The 25,074-nt window shown below is 37.9% G+C and overlaps 2 protein-coding genes across 2 annotated transcripts in view; one reads left to right on the top strand and one right to left on the bottom strand.

Annotated features, from left to right (window-relative positions):
• LOC148737019 (uncharacterized) overlaps positions 1 to 3,412 on the top strand; it is a 5,890-nt gene extending 2,478 nt beyond the window's left edge. The window contains exons 3-5 of the mRNA XM_088750783.1: positions 1 to 563; positions 941 to 1,144; positions 1,659 to 3,412. The exon at positions 1 to 563 is cut by the window's left edge and continues 449 nt beyond it. Of these exons, the coding sequence (XP_088606909.1) occupies positions 1 to 563; positions 941 to 1,144; positions 1,659 to 3,226 (2,335 nt within the window). The 3' untranslated portion in view covers positions 3,227 to 3,412. The remainder of the gene's footprint in view (positions 564 to 940; positions 1,145 to 1,658) is intronic.
• LOC111347455 (polycystin-1-like protein 2) overlaps positions 1 to 21,014 on the bottom strand; it is a 31,373-nt gene extending 10,359 nt beyond the window's left edge. The window contains exons 1-10 of the mRNA XM_088749235.1: positions 20,996 to 21,014; positions 19,722 to 20,099; positions 16,193 to 16,570; positions 9,761 to 10,187; positions 8,773 to 9,361; positions 8,293 to 8,454; positions 6,675 to 6,800; positions 6,144 to 6,347; positions 5,630 to 5,878; positions 4,367 to 5,098 (exon numbers count right to left, since the gene is read on the bottom strand). Coding sequence (XP_088605361.1) covers positions 4,367 to 5,098; positions 5,630 to 5,878; positions 6,144 to 6,347; positions 6,675 to 6,800; positions 8,293 to 8,454; positions 8,773 to 9,361; positions 9,761 to 10,187; positions 16,193 to 16,570; positions 19,722 to 20,099; positions 20,996 to 21,014 — 3,264 coding nt within the window. The remainder of the gene's footprint in view (positions 1 to 4,366; positions 5,099 to 5,629; positions 5,879 to 6,143; positions 6,348 to 6,674; positions 6,801 to 8,292; positions 8,455 to 8,772; positions 9,362 to 9,760; positions 10,188 to 16,192; positions 16,571 to 19,721; positions 20,100 to 20,995) is intronic.
• Between the last annotated feature and the right edge of the window lie 4,060 nt (positions 21,015 to 25,074).

The following is a 25,074-nucleotide window of genomic DNA, read 5'->3' as shown; positions in this document are numbered from 1 at the left end:
AAAAGGAAATATTGATGTACAGTCGCTTGTAGAACGGCCACAAGTTTACATCCTGGCAAGATGTGGATCAGCAGAAGCTGAACAAATAGCATATATAAATACCAGGAAGGCATGTTTGGAAGGCATGAAAAACAAAGTGGTGACATCAAATGGAGTTCAAATCACAGATGTCATGAGACTTTTTCATGGTGATGGCCCACAGCAGGAATTTGAGAGTGGTGAACAGAAGGGTGGAAATGCTGGTTGTTCGGGCTGCAGTGGTGATGCTAGAAAGTACAAGTATTTATCTGTTTCACTTTCTAAACCCTTCTTATCACTAACAGATCGTTTAAGGAAAGTTATTCAAGGGCCTGCAGGCAAAAAGAAGAGAAATGGGGGCCTCAAACCCTTCAAAAATCTACGCGTGGAAGAGTTAAGAGAGGAATGCCAAGCAAGGGGGCTACCTACAGTTGGCAAGAAGAAGGATCTTGAAGAGACCTTGAAAGAGGAAATGGGGGGAATTCAAAGGGTGCCAGCAATGATGTTCTTTGATCAGGAAAGGACACTGGAAGAAATCAATTTGGGTATTAATTTGAGTTTGTGCTACATAAAAGAAATGCTAACACAGTGACTAAAAGAATGAAATTTGGAGAAAATCGCTTGGTCTGTTTCACTGCATTTAGTGACGTTTAATTACATGTAGCATTAATATTTAAATGATAAGATCTAGGAAATCAATATTTTTGTTAGTAAATGCAAGGGTACCAAGCAGTACAGATTTATACCCTAACACACTTAAAATGTGTGCAGTAACACTGTTTCAAGCTCTGCAATAGCACACACTAGACACATGAATTGATGAAAATACACAAACAATTATGAACTAAGTCATGGGTCTTGCAGTCAAATTAAAATGTACAAGTATATACACAAAATGTTAACTCTTATGGTTACTTTACAGGAAGCTATGAAGTCTTACCTACAGAACCTCTTCATGATGTGAAAGAGCATATCTGTAATGTCCTCACTGAACTTCCAGCCCACTTGGAGAGGGATGAAAGTGATCACTTTCAAAGCATCATCGAGTGCACCTTTGCTGATAAAGAGAAACTCCGTGGCTGTGATTATCGCCTAGCAGCTGTCGTCGTGGCTCAGTATCTGAGAGGTAAGGTCAATTAATACTTAATATCCCTGATCTTAATTAACTCTGCACACATACCTTGGCTTTGAAAAATTTTATTTCCCCACTCAGATCTCAAGATTCTACTCGAACTGTCAGCAAATTTAAAGGTTCTCTTACAAAAGCTGACAGCAAATTGTACAGTCATGTAACTAGAAAAAGTGCAGTCTCAACCTCCATAAAATATAAAAATACAATTTTCATAAAATATATTTATACAATTTTCCGCATAATTCTTAAGATTGTGTTAATTCTCAACTGTAATTCTGACCTAAGTAATCATGATGCCTATTTTAACTTGCATGTACCATTTATTTATTTATTTAATTATTTATTTATTCATTCATTTAACTTTATTATTTTGTATGTGGGTAAAGTAAATACTAAAATACCATACATGTCTATAGCACTGATTTCTAAAATAAATCATTCAAACTTTATGATAATATATTATAAATTATAATCTTCTAATTATAAATATCATGTCATTGCTTTGTAGGAAAAATCAGAGTCAAAGTGCAGTCCTTGCTGGATTCCCTGACTGAGCTAAGTAGGCTCCTTTATCTGTCTGCTCAGTCTCGCTCACCAAGACTTGTGCTACGTTTGCACAACACAGCATTTTTGCATGCCATGCTTTGTAAAGAAGTCATTGGCCAACCTGAAATCCTGACTACCCGCAAGTTTTACGGAAGGTACTGGCATTCCCTCACAGCACATGCTGCTAAACAAAACAGAATAATTTCAGGCAAGTCAGCCAACACAGAAGAAGAAGAGAGGCATTTCAACACTCTGCAAGGCATCACAAAGTTAACAAACAGAAGACCTGGTGATGTCATCACACCTAGTCTTGTCCGCCTTCAAGCTGAACAACAGATGGCAGAAACCAGGCAGGGGAATGCAGTGAAAGCCCAAGAATCCCAAATTTCCAAATATTATAAGGCATTACCACCATTTCCCAACTCAATCATACCAAATCGGTATATTGTGAGAAATCCTAGAGAATATCAGGCTCACCTCCAGAGCATAAGTGATTTCCTTATCTGCGGTGAAGGTGTTTGGTGGCAGCAAATTGCCTGCGGAGTGGAGTTTCGGGATGGTCCAGATGAGCTTGATTTCAGACCTCAAGGCCCATCTCTCCACCATTTCAGGTCAAGCAGCCTGGCATTAGAAGAGCAACACCTCAAGCAATGTTGGGAAATATGCCTGGCCAATGAAGCAATCACAATTCCTCATAGAGTCATCAGGTTGTATGGAGATAATGGTGACTGTGTTCAAGTGATCCACACAAACTTTCTGGTTGATGACAGCAAAGACAGTGATGATGAAGAAAATGAAACTGCAGACAACCCCATGCCATCTACAAGCAATGAACAATGTGAACTTGAACACTGGGATGAAGATACTGAAGAGGAAGCAGAGAGTGTGGAATTGACTGCAATGGAGAATGGAACCTTTCATGATTTGAATGAAGAACCTAGTATCTGTTATGATTCTGTAGATGAAGATGATGGTGCAGATAATCAGGGGCTCCAGATCACAAATGTCTCTTCACTTTCCACTACAGATGAATACCAGCCTCTCGAGAAAAGCAGTTCTAAGCTCCAAAATGTTTCATCAAGAAATGATACTACCGTTGCAACTACCCCTGAATTCAAAGAACAACTTCAAAAAGAACGCCACAGAAATTCAAGTGATAAATTTCAACAATCCAGTAAGCAACTTGCCACAAAGCTTTGCAAAAACATTGCAACAATTTTGGGAGAGACAGATGATGTCTTCAGCTTGGATAAAGCAAGAGAAGATCAGAAATGTCACCCAACAAGTCATTTTTACAATGAGAAGTACCAAAACCTCCTTTCACGAATGCAGACGAAGATATTGACAACACGTACATCATTAAAGAAAGAACATACCACCTGGGAGAGGGAATTCTGTCTAAAGCATGACTTCCATGAGCCGAGTTTGACTGATGTAAAAAAAGACAAGAAACAATACTCTGTCTACAAGAAAATAATTTTATGTGATGAGCTTCTTAAATATTGGGGAGTCACTGTTCATTTGTACTGATTCATGTCAACTAAAATAATTTGTATAGGCTGGCTTTTACATACACTGTACAAACATAGGCTTGCATGTATGGCATAGACATGACACGCACTGTATATAACACTATCACAAGAAAAGTTTATCAATCCACTTTTAATCTACAAGTATTTAAAAATAGTCCTTTAATAAAATTTTCATGTTAAAAATCTTACAAGTCTAATATATTAGACTTTGTCTCAACTGTAACATGAAGTACATATATCGGTAATTTAGTTTCAATATCAGCCATTTATTCCAGCAAATAGCAAAAATTTCAAAACTTAATGGCTCTGTAAATTCCAAGCCAACTCATCCCCCCGGGCAATTGTCAAGTTGTACAATTGTGTAAGGTATCCGCAGTGGGTCATTTGCTAGCAAAGAGCTGCCGGCCCGTGGCAGGACATTTGACATAAAGAATTATAGAGCAGTGCTCTTTTAAGACAAAGCCCGCTTTATTAGACATCAAAAGGATTAAACCTGAGTAAAGGTTTAACTAAATAAAAACTCGTGCCCCACCACCACAAAAATTCTTGTCTTGTTGATCTTCACGTGCGAGAAAATCGAGGGGGAGGTGAGTATATAGTGTGAGTTGTGAGTTTAACAAAAGGGCATGCAATGGTAAAACAGATCATACTTTTTCTTTTTTAAATATCCACAGTTCTTGGAGAATAAAGACAAACCGCTAAGTTTATCGCTAATAATTATGTTAACAGAAGCTTACCTCGCCTGCCGCGTTCTCTTCCAAAGTACATATTTTGTAAAAACGGGTGATAAATGATTCCTGATTGCTCGACACCAAAGTAACTGTAAAAATCCACGATTACTGAAATCTTCCACGGAAAAGAACCCCTGTGTAAACCGGCCATATCTGGAAACAACACTACGACGACATATTTTTGTCCGGCATTCGCCGCCATATTTGTTTTGCAACAGGAGATTTTATAAGGGCTTGGTAACCACGCCCAAAAAAAAATCGCAGCCATGCCTTAATTTTCTTGAGTTAATGAAGATTATTATAAAACCAGGACTCAGGAAGGAGCGAAGTATCTGAAATATGTTGAAAGCAGTGCAAAAATAGAGCAAAGACGATTTCCTAAGATTCATATTTAACTTTACACTTACCCGACAGCCAGATGATATCCACTTGTCAATTTTTTCTGACCAGTAGATACAACTACCCAAGGCCACCTTTAGGGTATAGTTCTGATCTGTGTTGGAATCATAAACTGGAATTACAGGGACATTTTTACTCTGGGGTGGGGTGGGTGGTGGATCTTTGACTTCGACGCAGGAGCGCTTCCCTCGCCTTTCTCCAAAACAAGATCTTCTCTGTCTTTTGTAAGATAAGTTCATTGTGGCCTTTGCATTTTTTACGCCAATAAAGTATTTCCCAGGATGCTCAGCAAGAACTTGTATCGGTGCATATGGATAGAAAGAGCAGTTTGTTTGTCCTTGACTTTTGGCGTGCGCACTTAGCATCGAAACACACTTTTTGTCTTGAGAGATTGTTGCATTGAGGTCGTGGTCTTGAGATGTTGGCCGCTGACCAAAACGCATATAGACAAACAAATGTACGGTTGGGTCTTCGGGTTTCATGTTGAGAATCAACGTGGTGTTTTCATAGTTGACGTTTATCTCGTGGAAACGTACGTCATCATTTTTCGTAAAATACCATGAATTCTCTAGAGAGTTTTTTTGAGATTTCAAAGGCGTAACGATGACAATGTTCCCTGGAAGATTTGATACTTTAATAGGCTCGCTGTAGTTGTCTTTCAACTTAAGGGTTACAACATCAGATCCAACTCGCTCCTTTGTGCCGTCCCAAGTGTAAGGGTTGAAAGAGAATAAAAGCATCTAGAAGAAGAGCAACATTTTAGCTTTGTTTGTTTGTTTTTACAAGGTCTTTCGTCGTGCTATTGAACTTAAGCCAATGCACTGATGAGGCTTAGAAGGCTGAAACAGCACTTTCTACTTATATGTCTATATTTGGAAAAAAATTAAATAAAAATACAATTTTCTTCGCGTGGTCACTTTTTTGAAATATTTGAAAGCAAGAACTTTCGGGCCAGAATGAAAAGCGATTACTAAGGTTTTTGACAGACTTGATGCTTTTTTCAACTCAGTTTCAACATCTATTTAAGGCGATGTTAGGAAAATCAAGCTCCATTCTATTCGATTCCGTTCTTTTTAATGTACCAAGTATTAGAGTTGAACAAGTCAAAAGCAAAATAAGTAGTAGAATTGCTTCTGGTTATAAGCAGTCTTCAATGTACCTGGTGTGCTACTTTATTAATTTAACTTGTCTGGCGTCGGTATTTGCTGACACATACTTTCCCGATTTTGTCACGATTAAATTGAATTTACCTTTAGGTCCTGAGTACTTACCTGAGCATCTACAAAACTTGTTTTATTCACACCGGAGACTATGAATTTGCTTTCAGACGGTAACATAAACCGCCCTTTTCCTGCTTTTATTTCCAGTCCTGAAAGTCTCTGGGGGCTATATCTTCCAAGTGTCATGAACAATTGCCCAGCTGTGATTGATATCGCTTTTTCATCAGGGACAGTTAAGGCCAACACTGAGTCTGAAACTTTATCGAGGACCTTCATCGCAATCTTCACCAACATCTTACCCTGTAGAAATGACATAAATAAACATAGAATATAAGCAAATTATGAGTCGTCAAAAGTTCGAAACAAAAAGGTCCGAAATCTGGATGAAGAAGGAAGTGACGGTGAAGTTAAGAGCAATCTGCAGTAGGCCACTCACCTATGAATTAAAAAGTAATGACCGTAAGGTGGAAAGAGAAAAAGAGGGATTTGCTCGCATACAAGGGTACGTTAAAAAATAGTGTTTTTCGTAGACCTCTCGACACCACCTAAATGTACATTACAATACCTGTTCTTGAAAACCTGATTCTGAATCCTCTGAAGCCATCACTGCTGCCGCCTTCAACACGCTGTTTAAACATAAAGCCAAGTTTTCTGCTGACTGAGTTGTCAGCTGTATGTCTGCTATGTCTCTTTTCTGGGCAAGAGACCACAGAAGGGACGTCATTGAACGGACCGCAGATAAGGAGATATTCGCCAGAAAGGAGATATTCTGTGGAATGCAAATTAATTTCAGCAGCTGAAATTGGTTATTTTTCAGTTTTGTTTTCATTAAACTATGAAGAGATATTCTGCGATGAGCTAATAAATGTAAGTTCAAAACCATAAACCACTAAGCATGAGTTGTCTTTTTCGTGTACTGGTTTTCATCTTGTTTAATCTTTGTTGTTGTTGCTGCTGTTGGGTTTTGAGCCCGTTTGGCTTAAATTTGTCACGGTATGATAAGTCGACATAACGACCAAAGATATTCAAACATTAGTATATTGCATTTGTCATTTTCTCATTTGTGTCGCATTCAGAGAAATACAATGTAACTTACCAGTGACTCGTGGTTGACTTTATCCAAAACCTGAAGAGCAGAACCAATAACTGAGGAGCTTTGAAGCAGGTCCGCGACACTTTTTCGTTCCAAAGAAGAAATTTTTACAAGGATGTTGTGCATTACCTTCAAAGTGATAAACATGAAGAGCTAAAGGTCGATTTTAGGCAGGAAAGAGTCAAGCAGATAGACTGTCTCCCACACATGAGGCTCTTGCCAGAGGAAATCGTTCTAAAGGTATCATTAGACTCAGGCTTCCCGATAATATTGCCACTAACAACCATAAAAATGATACATTCGCAAGTATGTGATTGGTCCTAACACATCGCAAGTTCAAATATAGGTCCAAGCTGAAAGTAAGGGATGTGTCTGGGTGATTTACGCTAATGAAACATTTTTCAAACTTCATTTTCAAGACGTTAAACATACTCGTTGCAAATTGAGTTTAAGGCTGTAGACCGTTCTCCATTCTGACCATAACATAACATAACATAATATAACATTTATTCAGGACGTTACAACGCAAATATAAAAAATACATCCTGAAAAGGGAAAATCGTGAGGTTAGCCCTGTATAAAAACAATTTCCCAGACTAAAAACATACAAAAGCTTAAATTTAATGGCTACAGATTCAATAAATATTTAATAAATATTCATATAGATTTTAAGTCTACTCTTAAAATGACTATGATTCGGCCTATTTGAAGCCCTATTTGAAGTTTCAGACGCAAAAAACAATAGAGAGAAGACATAAATCATATAAGCCATGATTCTTGAGCGTCAAAGATCTCAGATATTGAATTTGTAAGCCTCTGATTTACTAAAAGAAATATGCTATACACTTAATGTAATAGACTTGTTTGTTATTCGAGAGTTGATGTTTTGTTTTTTGATTTCCAATACATTCTTATTCTGTTTTTCTCCAGGGAGAATCTTTGTTTCTTAGGCTTTAAGATCATCACGAATTCTCTTTTGCTTCATTATTTAAAGGAGCACTCTTATGAAACCTTCCTGTAATTTGAAAACCCGAGAAATCCAAATATTTTTACATAAAAACTTGAAATGTTCACTAGTTAATCGTCTCTGAATTTGTTTTCCTATTTGTCACACGGGAAGATCCTCAAATTCGCGATTTTCTTTTGACCCGCTATAAGTTTACGTAATCAATTGACAGACTCAAGAAAACTGGGGCGAGTTTTGAGCGTGACGTAGATCACTCATTTGACGCGCAAGGAGAGTGGTCTTCCATATTCAAAACAGTATTTTGATCGCATATATTGCTTTTATAACACTAAGACTAAGACAATTTGACTAAATTTCACGAGGTTTCCCTATATTAATAAAATGACGCCAACAGTCTTGTGAGTCATCTACGTCACAATGGGAGTGACAGCTGACCAAAGATAAGTTGGCCGTGAGTTTGAAAATTAATGGCGGGACGCTTTTCAAATCGTAATTTCTCACCCTATAATTGACTTTCAACTAAAATTATTATTGAAAAGACTTTATTAACCGCTAAAAACTCATATAATAACATAACTGAATTTTTCAGGTTTTGAATTGTAGGGCAGTTTCATAAGAGTGCTCCTTTAAGTATGCATTAGGCTTTTAAAGTACCGTGTATCTCTTCTGCAAATCCGTTGAGTTTTCTTTTAAAACTGATTGTAAGACAGAGTTCGCAAATAACGCGGCTTCTCTCAGGTCTCCGCCTTGGATTAATTCATTGAATGAACTGTCATTTGCCTTAAGAAGGTTTGTGATATTGAGAAATGGTTTGATCTGAAAAGAGTCAAAAGAAAGTATCGACTTGGTTACATGCCTAAAGAAAATTTGATGACATAATTTGGTTTTATTGACTAAGTTGGTAATGTAACTAAGTTGATAATGACCACCGTAAAAAGCTTTTGGAAAAGCTTTTGTTACACACCCCCACCAAGGTAGCACTGCGGTTTCTTTAAATCCTTACTCTCTTTAAAGAGAGCCTCTTAATCTAAACTAATAGAGACCAAAAAGAAATTTAATTCTTTTTGGTAACACCTTAAAAGGTGTTACCACTTCACCTCATGCTAGAAATTAAAACAATAATTATCGACCTACCTGGACCGTCAAAGGGAATGGGGAAGCAGAAATTCCAAAACTGTCGGTCACCGTAACGTTAAACTTCACAGTAAAGTTATCTGCCTTACTCCCAGGCGGTATCCGAGAGGCACTTATGGTGTTGTTAGCGCCACGATATAACACGCTAGACAGACCGTTCTGTAGCCTGTATTGAAACTCGTAGGACAGAGGGGTGCTTTTACTTTTCCAATTGCTACAGCTCAGATCGAAGTTAGTCTTTAGTGAGATACCGCTTGGCGGAGTGATCAAGCATTTTCCTCCTGTTGGGGGTGATGCCGTGGAAATGTCGTAAGCACTCATTCCCAATACATCGTCCTTAGTTCTAATTGATAATGCTAAGCGGTACTTGCTTCCACTAGTAAGGGAGCCTCCTTTAATAACAATATTACTTGAATTCAGAGGTGTAATTGTGATGTTTCGTAAGTCGATGATGTAGGAGTTTCGCTCTAATTGCTGGTAGAGTGTCCATTCAAAGGAAGCTATTTTAGAGCACTGAATTCCATGGCATAAAGACTGGACTCCAAGTTTAACCAAGGGACTTATTTCACGTTGGCAGTTAAAGAAACACCTACAACGAAGCAAAAAGATTAGGTGATTACTCAGTGGAGAAAGGGTTTTGAACTCCTCTTGTCTGACAAGGGCATGTTAATCATGAATAGCACCAGCAACAGTAACTGCGAAATAACATTAATGTGAGCACCTGCTGGTAAAGTAACTACAACAACAATGAAGACAACAACGAGTATCATTAACAAAACTATAAAAAACGAAAACAACAAAAATAACGCATACTAAAAAAAAAACGGAAAGAAAGCAGGAAGAAAAGAACAACGGAGGCATCAGCAGCGAAAATAAAAGGCAAAAGCGAGGTCAAGAATGAATAGAGGTATTAACAACGGCAGCAAAAAAAACATCAAAAACAACACGAACAACCTAAAAACTGCAGTAGACAAAATAAATCCCTAACCTTTGATCTATTTTTGGGGGGTCTCCTTCTAACAGATGGATTATTTGATAAACGGTGGAAATGCGAATGTCCTTGGTCACCTCCAGTTTAACTATGTAGGTCTGATTAGGAGACAAAGCTTCCGTGTTTAATGAAATATTTTCGCCAGATGCTGTTCCATTATAATGTATAGCTGACTCGTTTACTGCCGTTGAGAAACTTCGTTGAGAAACTTTCTTCGCTTTCCTCTTCACTTGTTTGCTGGATTGGTCTGCTGTGATTTTGCCATAATGCCAAGTAAAGTTCATTCCTGATCGGTTGCAAGGTCCAGCTTCGGGGTCATATGACAGTGAAGCACTCAATGTTATGTTTTCCTGAAGTCCTCTGGTTACCACAGCACCACCAGAAATGACTGCGACAAGATCCTGTCTTGTTTTGCTAGAATCATCTTTAGTTTCAGAAAAAAAAAAAAGGATTTTTGATGGGAATAGTCTTGATTAATGTGACCGATATTTTTTATTAAACTTTCAATGTACAAAATTGTAGCCGCTACGAGTCATTCGGTTTTTTTTTTTCTACTGTGACAGCCTATCTCAGACACCCCAACTATTTCTCGATAAGAATCGAAATACGACGATTAGAAGGGGACTTAAATTGAGCTCTGTTTTACGGCCTCTCCTCATGATATCCTGGCTCAATTTGAAAATTTAGTACTTAGCACCGTTATAAACGCAAGGTCTCGCAACTGATTAGATTACATTTTGTAGATTTGCTTGTCTGATAACGGATTCTTTATCCTACCTGCAATTGGTACATATTTTACAATATTATAATATTAAAAAGCTCTTCTTACTATATCGCTGGTTACATGGTGGTCCAACGTAGTCCTCATAGTAGCCCTCTGAATAATTTTGTCCTGAATCTGCTGCCAAAATATTACAAATAAAATGCAGGGGAAGTAAATTATTCAAAAAGGAAAGTATGTTGATCTGTTATAGGAATTTCTACTATTTCTAATATTTAATAAAGCATTGATTCATTTTTGTCAACCGCTGCTTTGCGCCTGTAACAAATTTGAAAAGGACACATGCTTTGTTAACAAAATCAATTTAATTCCAATCAGATATTTAACAATTATTCGCCTCAGGTTCGGTGAATATCGTCGAATAATTCCCGAGACGAAGTCGAGGGGATTATTCGATAATATTCACCGAACCTGAGGCGAATAATTGTTTTAGTATAGTTTCAGAGCTGAACAACAGAGAAATGTCTAAAATCATAACATTTTAGTAACATTTTAGTAACATTTATTAACATTTTATTTTAACATTTTATATAAACCGCGTGGAGCGGTTTATATAGCGTCATATAAGGAACCGCTCGACCAATCAGATCGCTGGAAACTCTTTGCTCAGCTCTGAAATTATACTATATATATATATATATATATATATATATATATATATATAATTCTTGGACTTGATTTGAATGTATTTCGAAGAGCGCTCAACTCTTAGAGGAGCATTAATAATTATTACGAACTGATTCAAGACTTCAGAGGTAGTTCATCATTTTATTACGACAGCTCTGTTTCGTATGGTCGAAAATGACCACACTCATCAGGTAATTTCAACGATTGACCGTTAACTTACAATTACTGGCTATAAAAGCTGGAGTACGGTTGCTACTGGAGGTACAAAAACAACGCTACTTATCCATAAAAGTCATGTGACTGGTACGCATAATTTCGGAGATTGTTACTTGATTATGAAGTTTTTAACGAGGTATCTGTTTCAATGGGGGCATGAGCTTGCTAGCTCATTTCGCTTGTTTAGACTGCAAAGTTCCTTTTTACATATAATCGTGAATTTTTCTGTGATGAAATTTTGTGGGCCGAGGCCAGGAACGTGTTCGATAATTGAGTCAGTTTGCTAGACATAACGTCTCGTAGTCACGTTCGACGCACTAAAAACTACTATAAAACGAATACAAGAATTGTAAAAACGTGTAAAATGGTATATAAAAAGTCACTTGTAAAAATGTAGCGGAATTCCAAATCGATTTCGATCAATTACGATCCTCATCAGTAGTACTCCGCCATATACCATTTTACACGTTTTTACAATTCTTGTATTGTATTTTTACAATTCTTGTATTCGTTTTATAGTAGTTTTTAGTGCGTCGAACGTGACTACGAGACGTTATGTCTAGCAAACTGACTCAACGTGAATTTTTCAAAAAGACATAAATTACATCTCTTAGTAATATTGTTGTACGGTTTGCATTGTTTGATGATTTTCCACGCTAGCTTGAAAGGTTTGTTATTGTCCTTCAGTGTCCATATGTGTTTAGATAATTCAGTCTCGTGTCTCATGTTTTGGTGTCGGAATGAAGCTGTGTGGTTTCTGTACCGTTCTTTAAAGTTCGTCGCGAGTCCCACATATGAATCTGTTGACGTTTCAGTTGTGACTGTTGCTTGGTAGACTACGTTTGATGTGAGGCATTTTCCCTCTAGGGGGCATTAGTCTTCAAAATAACCACCCACCTGCACTGCTAAAGAACATCCCGGAAAATATAAACAAGCGATTAACCAAAAAGCCCTCTACGAAAGTGGCTACGACTATAAGCTTACATATGATCCACAGCCAGCCCTAAAGCGCAACAAACATCGCAAAGGAAAAGTGATATGGTATAATCCACCATGGAATTCCAGCGTGAAGACCAATCTGGGAAGAAAGTTCTTAAATATTGTTGACAGATGCTTCCCGAAAAACCATCCACTACACAAGATCTTCAATCGCCACACACTAATGATAAGGTACTACTGCATGCCTAAAGTCAAAACAATCATAGCGTCACACAACAAAAAGCTGCTATCAGATTACAACCAGTCACAAAATTCACCACAAACACTAGACAAAGAATGTAACTCCCGGAAAAAAGACCAGTGCCTCCTAGAGAGAAAATGCCTCACATCAAACGTAGTCTACCAAGCAAAAGTCACAACTGAAACGTCAACAGATTCATATGTGGGACTCGCGAAAAACTTTAAAGAACGGTACAGAAACCACACAGCTTCATTCCGACACCAAAACATGAGACACAAGACTGAATTATCTAAACACATATGGACACTGAAGGACAATAACAAACCTTTCAAGCTAGCGTGGAAAATCATCAAACAATGCAAACCGTACAACAATATTGCTAAGAAATGTAATTGATGTCTTTTTGAAAAATTCACGATTATGTGTAAAAAGGAACTTTGCAGTCTAAACAAGCGAAATGAGCTAGCAAGTTCATGCCCCCATAGAAACAGATACCTCGTTAGAAACTTCATAATCAAGTAACAATCTCCAAAATTATGCATACCTGTCACATGACTTCTATGGATAAGTAGCGTTGTTTTTATACCTCCAGTAGCAACCGTACTCCAGCTTTTATAGCCAGTAATTGTAAGTTAGCGGTCAATCGTTGAAATTACTTGATGATTGTGGTCATTTTCGACTATAAGAAAGAGAGCTGTCGTAATAAAAAGATGAACTACCCCTGAAGTCTTGAACCAGTTCGTAATAATTATATATATATATATATATATATATATATATATATATAAATATTATGAGAGGAAAAAAGGACGTAACTACATTTCCCGACAAGCCTGTTTCGTGAATCGCTTCACTCTTCAGGGGTTTAATGAAAGAATATTCATGTGACTATCGTTTATATACTAGGAAAATTTGCATAATGCGCGGTAAACTTAAAAACTTTAAAGTTCAGTTGTTGCGTAGCAACGCTTTGTTTCTGTGTCGGCATGTGTGTACGCAACAACTGAACTTTAAAGTTTTTAAGTTTACCGCGCATTATGCAAATTTTCCTAGTATATAAACGATAGTCACATGAATATTCTTTCATTAAACCCCTGAAGAGTGAAGCGATTCACGAAACAGGCTTGTCGGGAAATGTAGTTACGTCCTTTTTTCCTCTCATAATATTTATTCTGCTCTGCTTCAACGTATTGAGCACTGTTCCACGCGAAAATCGACTTGCAGACTTCCTATATATATATATATATATATATATATATATATATATATATATATATAAACTTTCTTAGACGTTTTATTTGAGTATATGTCTTTCTTAGCTCGAAGTTGTCCGTCCTCGTGTACTACAATATTTTTCCTATTATTTATCGAGGTTTGGACTATGAATCCTTTTGGATCCTTCTGGCGTGGCGTCACTGTTGGGTCGAGGCCTTTTTTTTTGAAAATCAACTTTATTTATACAATGATTAGTGTTATATACAGAACAAAACTCAATTAAAACTCGATTGAGTGAATTAACGTTAAAGGGCCCGCTGTGCAGTACACCAGTGAAGGAGACGCAACACAGGGAAAATTAGCTAGGTTATTGACAGTTGCTGGGTGTTATAACTATTTACATGTTGTTTTACGGGAAGGCTAGCTCCTCTGTGCAGTACCCCAGTAAAGGGGGTACTGCACAGTACCCCCAGGGGAGGGGTCCCAGCACCGGGAGAAATCTGTTTTCTATTTACACGCGAGAAAGGTGATCTCTGTGCAGTACACCAGCTCAGGAGACCCAGCACAGGGGTGTTATGTAATGGAAAAAGTATTAACAAGGGGCGTTTTACACTTTGATTTTGAGTTGACGGTTCTCAAAGGAGCAGAGAGCGTTCCGATGAGCCCAGAGCCGCGCCTGGCGAAAGGTGGAAAGCCGCTTTAATGCGGAGGCATATGCGGGTAGTGATTTTAGAGATTACAGACTTAGCTGAGGGCCTCCAGGATTCAAAAGTCTCTAGGTTCCGGGCGGCCCACAGCTTGTTGAGCGTGAGTTTCATCAAAAAGGAGGTAACACCCAACTCCACACAGGGGACACCAGATGATAAGAGCAGAATGTATGGGCAATTGTTTCGCGCTCGCCGCAGCCCACGTATTGATCGCTCACGGCAAGCTCCCGCCAGGACTTGAGGTAAGCCGGCGTCTTGACCACCCCGTGAGCGATCCGCCACGCAATTTTGCTCTCCCAAATTGTGCTCAGACCAGCACCAAATATTTATTCCCAAATGTGGCGCCAATTAAATTGGCACGTGAACCTCCGTTCCCACTGTGTGACACAAAGGAGCCGCTGGGGATGAGGCGGGAGTTAGCCTGGAATAAAAGGTTTTAGCACTGTGGTCAGGGAGAGAATCGAAATTCCCCTCCACCCGGTCAACGAGGGTCAGTGCAGCGCGGTAAATAGGGGTTTGGTCATCCCTTAAATGTTTGAGGACGTTATTGGAGCGGAGAAACGCCCAGCGTTTAATTCTGTGGCTCAGCGGAAAGCCGACCCAATATCGGGCGAAATAGACCCATTTAGCGATGTAAGTCGCGTCGCCCACCGAAGAAATCCCCCGGAGTTTAAGGACTCGCGCCTTTTGGAGGGGATTTACTAAGGACAACCTCCCCTGTTGCCAGGGGAGCCGGCATGTGTCGCGTTTGACCAGTTCGGCCTTACCGTTCCAGAGGAACTCCCAAATAGCTTTGGTGATGTGGGTGTGAACCCACTCAGGCATTTTTACCACTGTGGCAGTGTACCAGAGGCCCGAAGCTCCCAGCGTGTTAACGATCATAGCTTTGCCTTTAAGGGACAGGGTCCTAGTGCGCCAGGTGTTAAGGCGGGTTTCGAGTTTTGCAACCCGATCCGCACAAACTTTCCTCGAGCCGGGAGAATCTTCGTATTTTTACAGAGCTCAAGAGTCAAATACGCCATTTTTAAGTACCCCAATTTTAGGAAAAGAAGAACACGAAAGATACAAATTACCACTTTCCTTGTTTTGACGTCTCGTTTAGCTTTCTGGGATAGAAAGGTACTAGGCCTTTCTCTGGCGGAGTTTTACGAAAATAGAAAGATACGTTTTCTCTTTACTTTCACCGCCGCCATATTGAATTCTCTGTTATACGATATACCGCTGACATTTCGTAACGGGCTCGAAATGTCCCCGATTTCTGGTGATGTAAGCGATCTCCCCGCTTTCAAATGGACGCTGGGGAAGCTCCCGAGAGTGTCCGCTTCATAGACGCTCCACTTTACTTTATTTTGTCGAAACAAAGCAATAAGCATTATGAAAATAAGCGATAAATGAAAGTTTTCTAGCTGCTGTTACTCGTAAGAGTGATTGTAGATACTCAAACGGCAACTGAACCATCTGTTACCTTTCCTTTGCTCTCAAGAGTAAACCTTGGACATGTAAAACATGAAAACATCCATTGAGTTGTCTGAATCTAATATACTTTTGCAAATATAAACTTGATCATGACTTTCAGAAGGTTTATAATTTCTGTGGTAAGTTTGACAAAGGCTAGCATGATAATGTTTTTGTTACCCCTAAGTGCTTCTGGTAATAAAAATAACTGATATATAACATTTGTTAATATAGAAAGTTTTTTTTACCTTTGGGAATCTCACAAATATAAAACGAACGGCCAATGTTACCATCAAATATACCCCATGTGCCATTACTAGACTGCTTGGATATGTGAGCCATATTGCTGTCACCACTTGGCTGCCCTTGTCCCCATTTGCAAATAGTCAGCGGTCTTCCATTCACCCACGTCCAATTTCCAGCCTTTTTTATTAAACCAATATTCCATCTAGCTATACCAGAAGGAGTAGTTTGCACCTCGTTACTGATGAAATTCCACTCTTCTTCGGTTTCGATGGAAACTAGGTCTCCTCCTAAGCTTTGGCAGGTGACTCTGTTCCAGGCCCGAGACCTCCCCCTCCTCGAAATCATGTACCAGGAGTTTTTAAAAGATCGAATGGGGCACTCTATAAAATAATGAAAATAAGAACAAAAGTAATTATCATGTCGAGGATAAAAAAGTGATAATTATGATAATGATCACAATCACTATAAAGGAGAAAAAAATAATAATAAGCTAAGAAACGTAACGTATCTCTATTTTCTATTTCTATCCGCATTTTTCAACATCTGCAGTGTATGTTTGATCAGTGTCAAAGGAGAAATACCCACATGCATATGAATACGAGTGGAACAAAACAAAAGTAACATGGTGTTGCAATTGAAATCGCTCTCGTGAAGTTTACATCATTTTCGTCTTTCATTAGGGTCAGTGTTGTTGTTGTTTTCTTTTTATTGTTTGTCTGTTTTTCATGTAGTTAGGAATAAAAAGTAACTTTTTTGAACAAGATAAGTTCTGCAAACCCGTAATGTTTTGTCTTAAAGGTGACATTTTCTCAGATTTGCCTATAATCCTGAGGTCAAGGAACCAGGATCTAAAAGCCACTCACGATACCTTTCTGGTATATCACTTTCCCACACGCTTTTTTCCGAAGCACTTGTATAATTATATAATTATCGCTCGCTCTTACAAGCACACACACACACAAAACAAAAACACAAGAATACTTCGATAAACGTGTGCTCGACAAATGTTGAGAAATGTATCCTTTCGATCGTTTTTCTTTTGGGCGCTTTGCCCGCCGAAAATTTGCTGTGGCTTGCTGCGCAGCAAAATAAAGGATGATCGTTTTAACAGGTGTAAAAAATAACGGGAGGCTCTTTTTCGGTGGAAAAGCGGCTCTTAGCAGGAGTGGTATTTGATACATATATCTCCATTACGGCGTCCTCTATCTAGGATATTCTTTTTTAAATTATTGCACTTTTACTATACATAAGCTGGTGCTGTTATTTTACTTATTCTACATCGCTTATAGAAAGGTTGACTTGCAGCATGAACCACCTCCCCTCCCTTCCCCGGTCAGAACGCGCTTAAAAAAACCCATAATTAAATGCAAGTGTGAGTTATCCCAATTTGAAACTACTAATAAGCACTAGACAGTTTATTTACTGCTTACACACTCAAGTTAAGAGAGGCTTTCGATATTGTGAGAGCAATATATTTACCTCTTAGAACATTGATCATTGAAATGAACTTTTAACGGGACCAGGGCTAAGCAGAAATGATTTAGCACTTAATATACTTTATGGGTGGAATGTTTCCTTACCCTTAGGAAATTCACAGATGAAGGCATTTTCATCATGTGAAGAGATACCGTTAAAAATACTTTTATTCTTGGATATTTGCGCTTTGTCGTCGTTACAATTTGGCTCAAAATCTCACCATTTCCAAATATTGAGTGGTGCTCCACTAAACTACCATGTCCAATTCCTATTCCCACCCCAGCAATCCTTGCATAAACCAATGTGCCACGTATTTGTTCGAGTCCTGCAAATACCGATCCCGATCCCGATCCCAATCCACCGTAAACGTGTACCAAAAGTTTTTAAAAGATATAATGGGGCACTCTACAGAATGATGAAAATGAAAACGGAGATAATTATCATGATGATGATAAAAGAGTGATAATTATGTTAATGGTGATAACATAATATAATCACAATTATCGTTAAAGATATTAAGAAATAGGCTAGAAAACGTGGCCTATTTTCTATTTTTCCATTTCTATTCGTATTTTTCGAAATCAGAGGGGTATGTTTGATTAATGTAAATCAATACAGAACATCTTTCTTCTTTACGGCGTCCACCCTATCTGATCTGTTCTTTTAGAAGATATTTAATTTCACACGTCTGTGAGTTCATGTAATTTTGGTAGTTGGGTTTTGGAATATCGATAAATTCATCGCGGAGCTAATCCCTCTCTCCGCCCTCCATCGTGTCGAGCTTTTAAAAAAAATTTAACTGTGAGTGTAATTTCTGGAAAATTTACAACCGAAGTTACACAGTTAACCGTATACAGTTGATACCAGAATGGTTGTCAGAAAAAAAAAAATATAGCAAGAGTGCATACGCACGCATCGGTCTCGAAAGACAATTAGAGTATCCGGGGATCAATTAGTTCAAACAAGTGAAATAGATAAAAAGATATGGAAAAAAAGATTAGAAATCAGGGGAGAAATACCAACATGCATGTTAATAAGAGAGGAACAAAACAAAAATAACATGGTGTTGCAATAGAATTCGCTCTCGTTAAGCTTACATGAGTTTTCGTCTTTTATTGGGGTAAATTTTTTTTCGTTTTTTATGCAGGTTAGAATAGAAAAGTCATTTATGTAAACAAAATAAGTTCATCAAATCTGTAATTTTTGTGCTTAAGGTGACATTTTCTCAGACTTCCTCGAAATCCTGAGGTCAAGGAGCCAAGATCTGAAGACTACCCACAATACTTTTCGGGGCTATCATGTACTCTTTCCGACACGCTTTTTCCGAAACTACTGTATATAATTATCGTTCACTCGTTCAAGCACAAAGAGGAATACTTCGATGTGTTATTTTGAACACAACATACAAACACTCACCGACTGCAGTGAACGCTCGCTCGACAAATGTTGGGAAATGTATCCTTTCGATCGAGTTTCTTTCAGGCGCTTTGCCCGTCGAAAACTTGCTGTGGCTTGCGGCGCAGCAAAAAAAAGTATGATTCTAGAATGATGAAACTTTTTATACAACATGTGTCCCGAAATTTTTCATGGGCAATGAATAACGGAAAACTCTTTTTTGGTCGGAAAGCAGCTACAAGGAGTGGAACTTGACACATATTTCTTCACAGCGACGTATTCTATTTCGGATATTCTATTTTGAATTATTGCACTTAAACTATCTGTAAGCTCATGCGGTTATTGTACTTATTGTATGACACTTATAACAAGGTTGTCTAGCAGCCTGAGCCACCTCCCCTCCCTTATTTGATCAGAACGGGCTGAAAAAAAAAACCGCATAATTAAATACAAGTGTGAGTTCTCCTAATTTGAAACCGCTAATGCGCACTAAACAGTTTATTCACTGCTTACACATTCAAGTTAGGAGAGGCTTTCGATATTGTGAGAGCAATATATTTACCTCTCAAAATTAATCATCGAAATAATTTTTAACGGGACCAGGGCTAAGCGGAAATGGTTTAGCACTTAATGTACTTTATGGGTGGAATGTTTGCCTACCCTGAGGAAATTCACAGATGAAGGCATTTTCATCATATTCACTGATACCGTTAAAGAGGCCTTCATTCTTGGATATTTCCGCTGTGTCGTCGTTACCATTTGGCTCAGAATCTCGCCATTTCGAAATATTCAGTGGCTGTCCACTAAACCATGTCCAAGTCCCATCATTGTAATGCTTGTATAAACCAATATGCCACGCAGTAGTATTCGAACTATTACGCTTTTGAATCTCACCATTGATAAATTTCCATTCTTCATCGGTTTCGATGGAAACAAAGTATCCTCCATGACTGCGGCAGACGTAACTGTTCTCCCAATAACGTCTTCCCCATTTTGTAAAGATGTACGAAGAGTTTTTGAAATGAGTACATAGACTTTCTATGAGAAACATAAATATATAAATGAATAAAAGAAAAAATACAGATTTTTAGATCGTAACGATGACAGCAATAACGATAATGATGAAAATGGAGACGAAAAATACTGTCTATATTAATAATATTCATGCCTAACTAACACTGAGCACCGAAACTCGTTACTTCACTGACGAAAAAATTAGAATTAGGTTTAAGGTGATTCCTCAGAAAATAAAGGCTATCGAACAAATTGTTTTCAACTTTCCCTACATGTTCCCTACCAGCGTGTGTTCTCGAAAGATACAATAAAAAAGAAAGATCATCGTGCTTGTGCCTGTACACCCCATTTATACCTGTACTGGCTCTAACCACACGCATCATTTCATCCGCTCACGGTACATCAACAGGACTTTTGCACACTTTTAGTTGTATATTTTTTACCGTCGACGATTTTTTTTAAACTTCTCCAATTTAAACGGGACAATTTGTACACCAAAATTATGCAGTAAGAAATACAGGTAAGCGTGCTCGTCCAAGAGCTGAGGACCATTGTACCTTTTTACCTGGTCAATGATTTAAAAACAATATCGCGTTCTCGAAATGCGCGTACTTTTTCACCCGATTCCGTGATTTCTATGCGCAATACGGGTTGCGCAATGCAATACTGAGGAATCACCTTAAGTTTTAAGGGTAAAAATTGGGGAGATCAAAGTGAAAGCGCTGTTATTCTTTATTTTTTCTTGTTCAGTTATTGTTTAGTTTCTTCAACTCACGTTTAGATCCACAATCGGACTGATGTACCAACGTAATATCTATGACTGATTATTGTAAATAATCAAAATTTATTGATAGATAAGCCTCATAATATTTTTTCCTATTCATTTTAAGATGCATAAAATTTGAATTACACTGCCTAACCTGTTCCTTGCAACTCCATCATCAAAGGAAGGATAACTGCAGAAGAGAAAATGAGCAAACGCATCGATTATTATATCAAGAATAACATTTGAATCAATGACAAACTTTATTAGATTTCTAGTTAGACTGGTACTGATGCATCGTAGCGCATTTTATTTGCTACGTGATCTTTAGGCTCTGCCAATAACTTTTATTTCCTTCCCTAGGGAGCTGACGGAGAAATTGTAAAAACGAGTGTTCTTTGCGAAAAAAATGTTAACCGGCTATTCGGAGCGCATAAACTATTTAACAGGGTACCTAAGAGATAGTAATGCTGCGGTATATTCTGTTGATAGTGACGTAGTTTACGCAGTGATTCATCTAACTGCGCGCTCACGACTTTCATTTACCTTTATTTCTTAAAGTAGTGTCAAAATCGTAAAGCGTTTCCAAAACCAAGATTTAAGAGCACCCTTTTCACAAATGATATTCTGTCGGAGCACTTTATTGCGGGTTTAGTTAGTTCATTGACTGCATACCCAGATAAAATGGAATTTTAGTATTTTTTCTATTTTTTGGCGGAAGAGGGGTCGCAATCAATACAGGATACCTAGATGTAGGTTTTGAGAAACGTATCTCTGAAGTTATTTTCTTCGGGAGAGAAAGTATATTTAATAAAGACAAAGAAAATAGTGCGCACAAAGAAACAATCTCATCCGTCCTTACCAAAATTGGGGATTGAGAAATTATCTTTTAAAACTTACCCTTATTATCACATCGCAGAGGACAGTCGTTCTGAGATATCCTAATAAGAGGTAAATTTTATTCGACAGCGAGTGGCAGGAGTCGCACAGGCGTATCAACACCACCTAACGGTCGACCGCCTTTTGCTTTACAGCTTACCGGCGTGTCGCCTCACGCACTTATTGATCAAGTGACTCCTATCATAGTCTAGTTCAAATGTCCTTCATTCAGTAATCAAGAGAGTAGACTTACCATACAATACTCGCGATTAGTTAATTTTCATTTTCTTAGGAAAGTAGATTTAAAACCTGATTGATCATGAGTACATACTGCATATGAAATATAGGGAACATCCTTACAGTAGTAATGCTATGAAACGCAATAGGTCAATAGGACAATAGGACTTTTCGCTGCCATTATCAGTCTTAAACACCAAAGCTTAAAATGCAGAAAACACCTGTACCTTTGGAGAGCGTTGGAGATTGTTTGTTCAGAGCTGTTTAAGGATCTAAGTCGCCATCCAAACGTTTACACAAGGTATTTGGTTTAAAAAAAAAAGAAAGAAAGCGAAAGAGGCAATCTCTTTTGTTCATAGAATCAAGTACTGCCGACAAACACAGAAAAAGTTTTTGACCTAAAATTGTTAAAGCGGTTCCATGCTGCAAAAAGTATTATTTGAAGAATGCTAAGCAGAACAGCTTCCATCTGAATCTATCTCTTCCCTTTGATTTTGTTTTCCTTAAAGATCAAAACGTATTTTGAAATGATTTTCATAGATATTCCCTATCTCAAGAAATTTCGGTGAAAGATGGAAAAAAATCATCCGGCTTAGACTCAGTTCGCAACTATGCCTAGAAATAACCGGGATGGGCGCTGATTCCTTTTAAGCAGCGACGTCACATCCTGGGAGCAAAGCAAATGCTAGTATAGTACCTTTTAACTTTATTTTATCGATGTATCCTTAATTGTTGCTGAAATTTGAGGACCACTCAGTTATTTTAAAGCGTACTTTATGATCAACTGAAAAAAAAGTACGATATTCTCAGAAATTTGATTCTAAAAAACCAAGAAAGTCAAACTATGGATCGTTCTGTGCAACCACTTTGTTGTTCCGCTTTCCGACCGCATTTTTTCCCTGTTCTTCAGTGTACGACGTTGTCAAACTTTGAACGTTCGCTTGAGTTAGGTGGCTTAAATGGCATAGGAGAGGCATGATTAACAGGAATATTTTGCGCGGGTTGGGATCATTACCTGTTTTTATCAAGACAAGATCTACAAAAAATAAGTGACTCGAAAGGAAATGAAAATTGTGAATTTGTAAGGTAAGTTTTTAAATGCAACTTAGCAGGTTTCACTCCAAAATTTTATCGATAAATTAAACGAAGAGGAAACGTTAAACTGAATTGATCTGTACTTTATCTAAATTTATAATTTTGAAGCTAGATGTAGCGAATCCTTTGAAAAAAAAATTGAAATCAATGAGTGATGCCATATTTCTGCCATGAGATTGATGGAAAATATGAATACTGCACTCAGGGTAAAATTCATTAAGTTCTAAAGACCTCTGGCTTCCGTTTAGAGAAAAATGGTTTACAACTCAAGTCCATGAATAGTCGAGGAAGCAGGAACTTAATCTAAACTGATGGATAAAAAAAAATGAGGCCGACACAATTGACTGTCGCTACCGGCATTAACTAATTTTGATAATTTCTTGTCCAAACTTGCCATCTGTCTATCGCAATCGTTGTTTTCTATAGAGCCTGTTTATAGAATGAGCTCGGGTGAGCACTCTTCCCTTTTCGTGCAAGATTGTCATAAGTTTTAAACGATGAACTTAATTCGTTTTTGTACGCAGTAGATCTTACAATGTGTGCTTGTCGGCTGACATCTCGTCACAGCAACTTCAGAGGGTAGATAACCAGGCTATTGTGTTCTGAGAGCCTACATGTTATTTCTGAAAGGTATTGCACCGAACTTCATTTATGACACAATAACAATGAATTATATCGTGAATTTCGATTTCATAACCGCGTAATTTTGTCATTGTGGTTAATTGTTTCCAAATCATTTTACGTTTTTACAAAACTAATAACTATATTCCGAAACAAGCTTAAACACCTCTCTTCCTATGTTTCAATCTCTATATTTATCTTTATTACCTATATTCTTTTCAAGTTTAATAAAAGTCAAGAACAGACGTTGAAGAATTGGTTTCGCCGAGAGAGCCTAATAAAAGCCGCCGATTATATCTTCTCTCCGGTTGGATTTCGCTTGGGGTTACAGGATGTTCCAATACCAAGATATCTTCATCTAACAATCCACTACTTCCCATACATTTCCAGAGCATAACCACTGGATAAAGAAGAGTTTGTACAACTTATCGACAGTGCTGTAAAAATTTTACCGGATTGAAGCCCACTTGATAACAACTCAAGCGCAATAGATTTTCTAACATTTTAACAGAGATAGTGTGTAATGGACAAAACAATACTCGATCACTTCTTACTGACATAAGTCACAATTATTTTATTCTCTTTATAAACGTACCAATGAGGCTAGAGGCTATTTCCACCAGATGTGGAGCAATAATTTGCTTCATTAAAACAAAAAATTCAAGATACTAAATAGCTTTATTCGCTTACGTTTTGTAATAACGCAGATCGTAAATGGTTGATAGATTACGCGGTTAATGAAAATAGTTCCGAGGAATCATGTTTCAAGGTAGATGTCCTTTGCGATTTAATATTTTTCCTATCGAAAGTTGTTGCAAATGTCCTATCTTTTAAATGGAAAAAAATAGCTCGTTGTAGTTGTTGACGTCTCCATCGTATGCAAATAACTTCGTCGGCATGGGAATCAGGATAAGCACGAAGGGAGGGGAGGGTGGGGGCGTAGAGGAGTCGGTCAACACGCCAAATTATAGTAAGATTCCAAACCTAATGACAGACTGAAAATATGACATAACATCGTAAAATTAAACTTCCTCATTGCTATACTATTTCATGATGGATTTTACATCTTTCCCATTAAATACCATCATATGCTCGGCTTGATGTGCTACCACCATTTTGTTTGTTTTTTTTGTTTGTTTTTTTTTTTTGTTTTGTTTTAAGAATAGATCTTTGTTGCACGCTCCGTAAACTCCGCTATGAATTATACAATTCAGTACTCGTGAGTTAAAAAAATGTTTGCTTCTCGATCGGAGCAAAATTGGATATTTTCTGCAGACAAATATACAGGTATGCTTTACAAATAGCAGCATTGTTGTTGTGTTAGTTGTTTTTCATGTAATATGTCAAAAACGAGGGCAAGTGCTTCATCACGGGTTCGAAACACCGAGAAACAGATGAAAGCAC

Source organism: Stylophora pistillata, chromosome 2 (assembly GCF_964205215.1).
Source record: "Stylophora pistillata chromosome 2, jaStyPist1.2, whole genome shotgun sequence".
Classification (NCBI taxonomy): domain Eukaryota; kingdom Metazoa; phylum Cnidaria; class Anthozoa; order Scleractinia; family Pocilloporidae; genus Stylophora; species Stylophora pistillata.
This window is presented reverse-complemented; position numbering and strand designations above follow the sequence as displayed.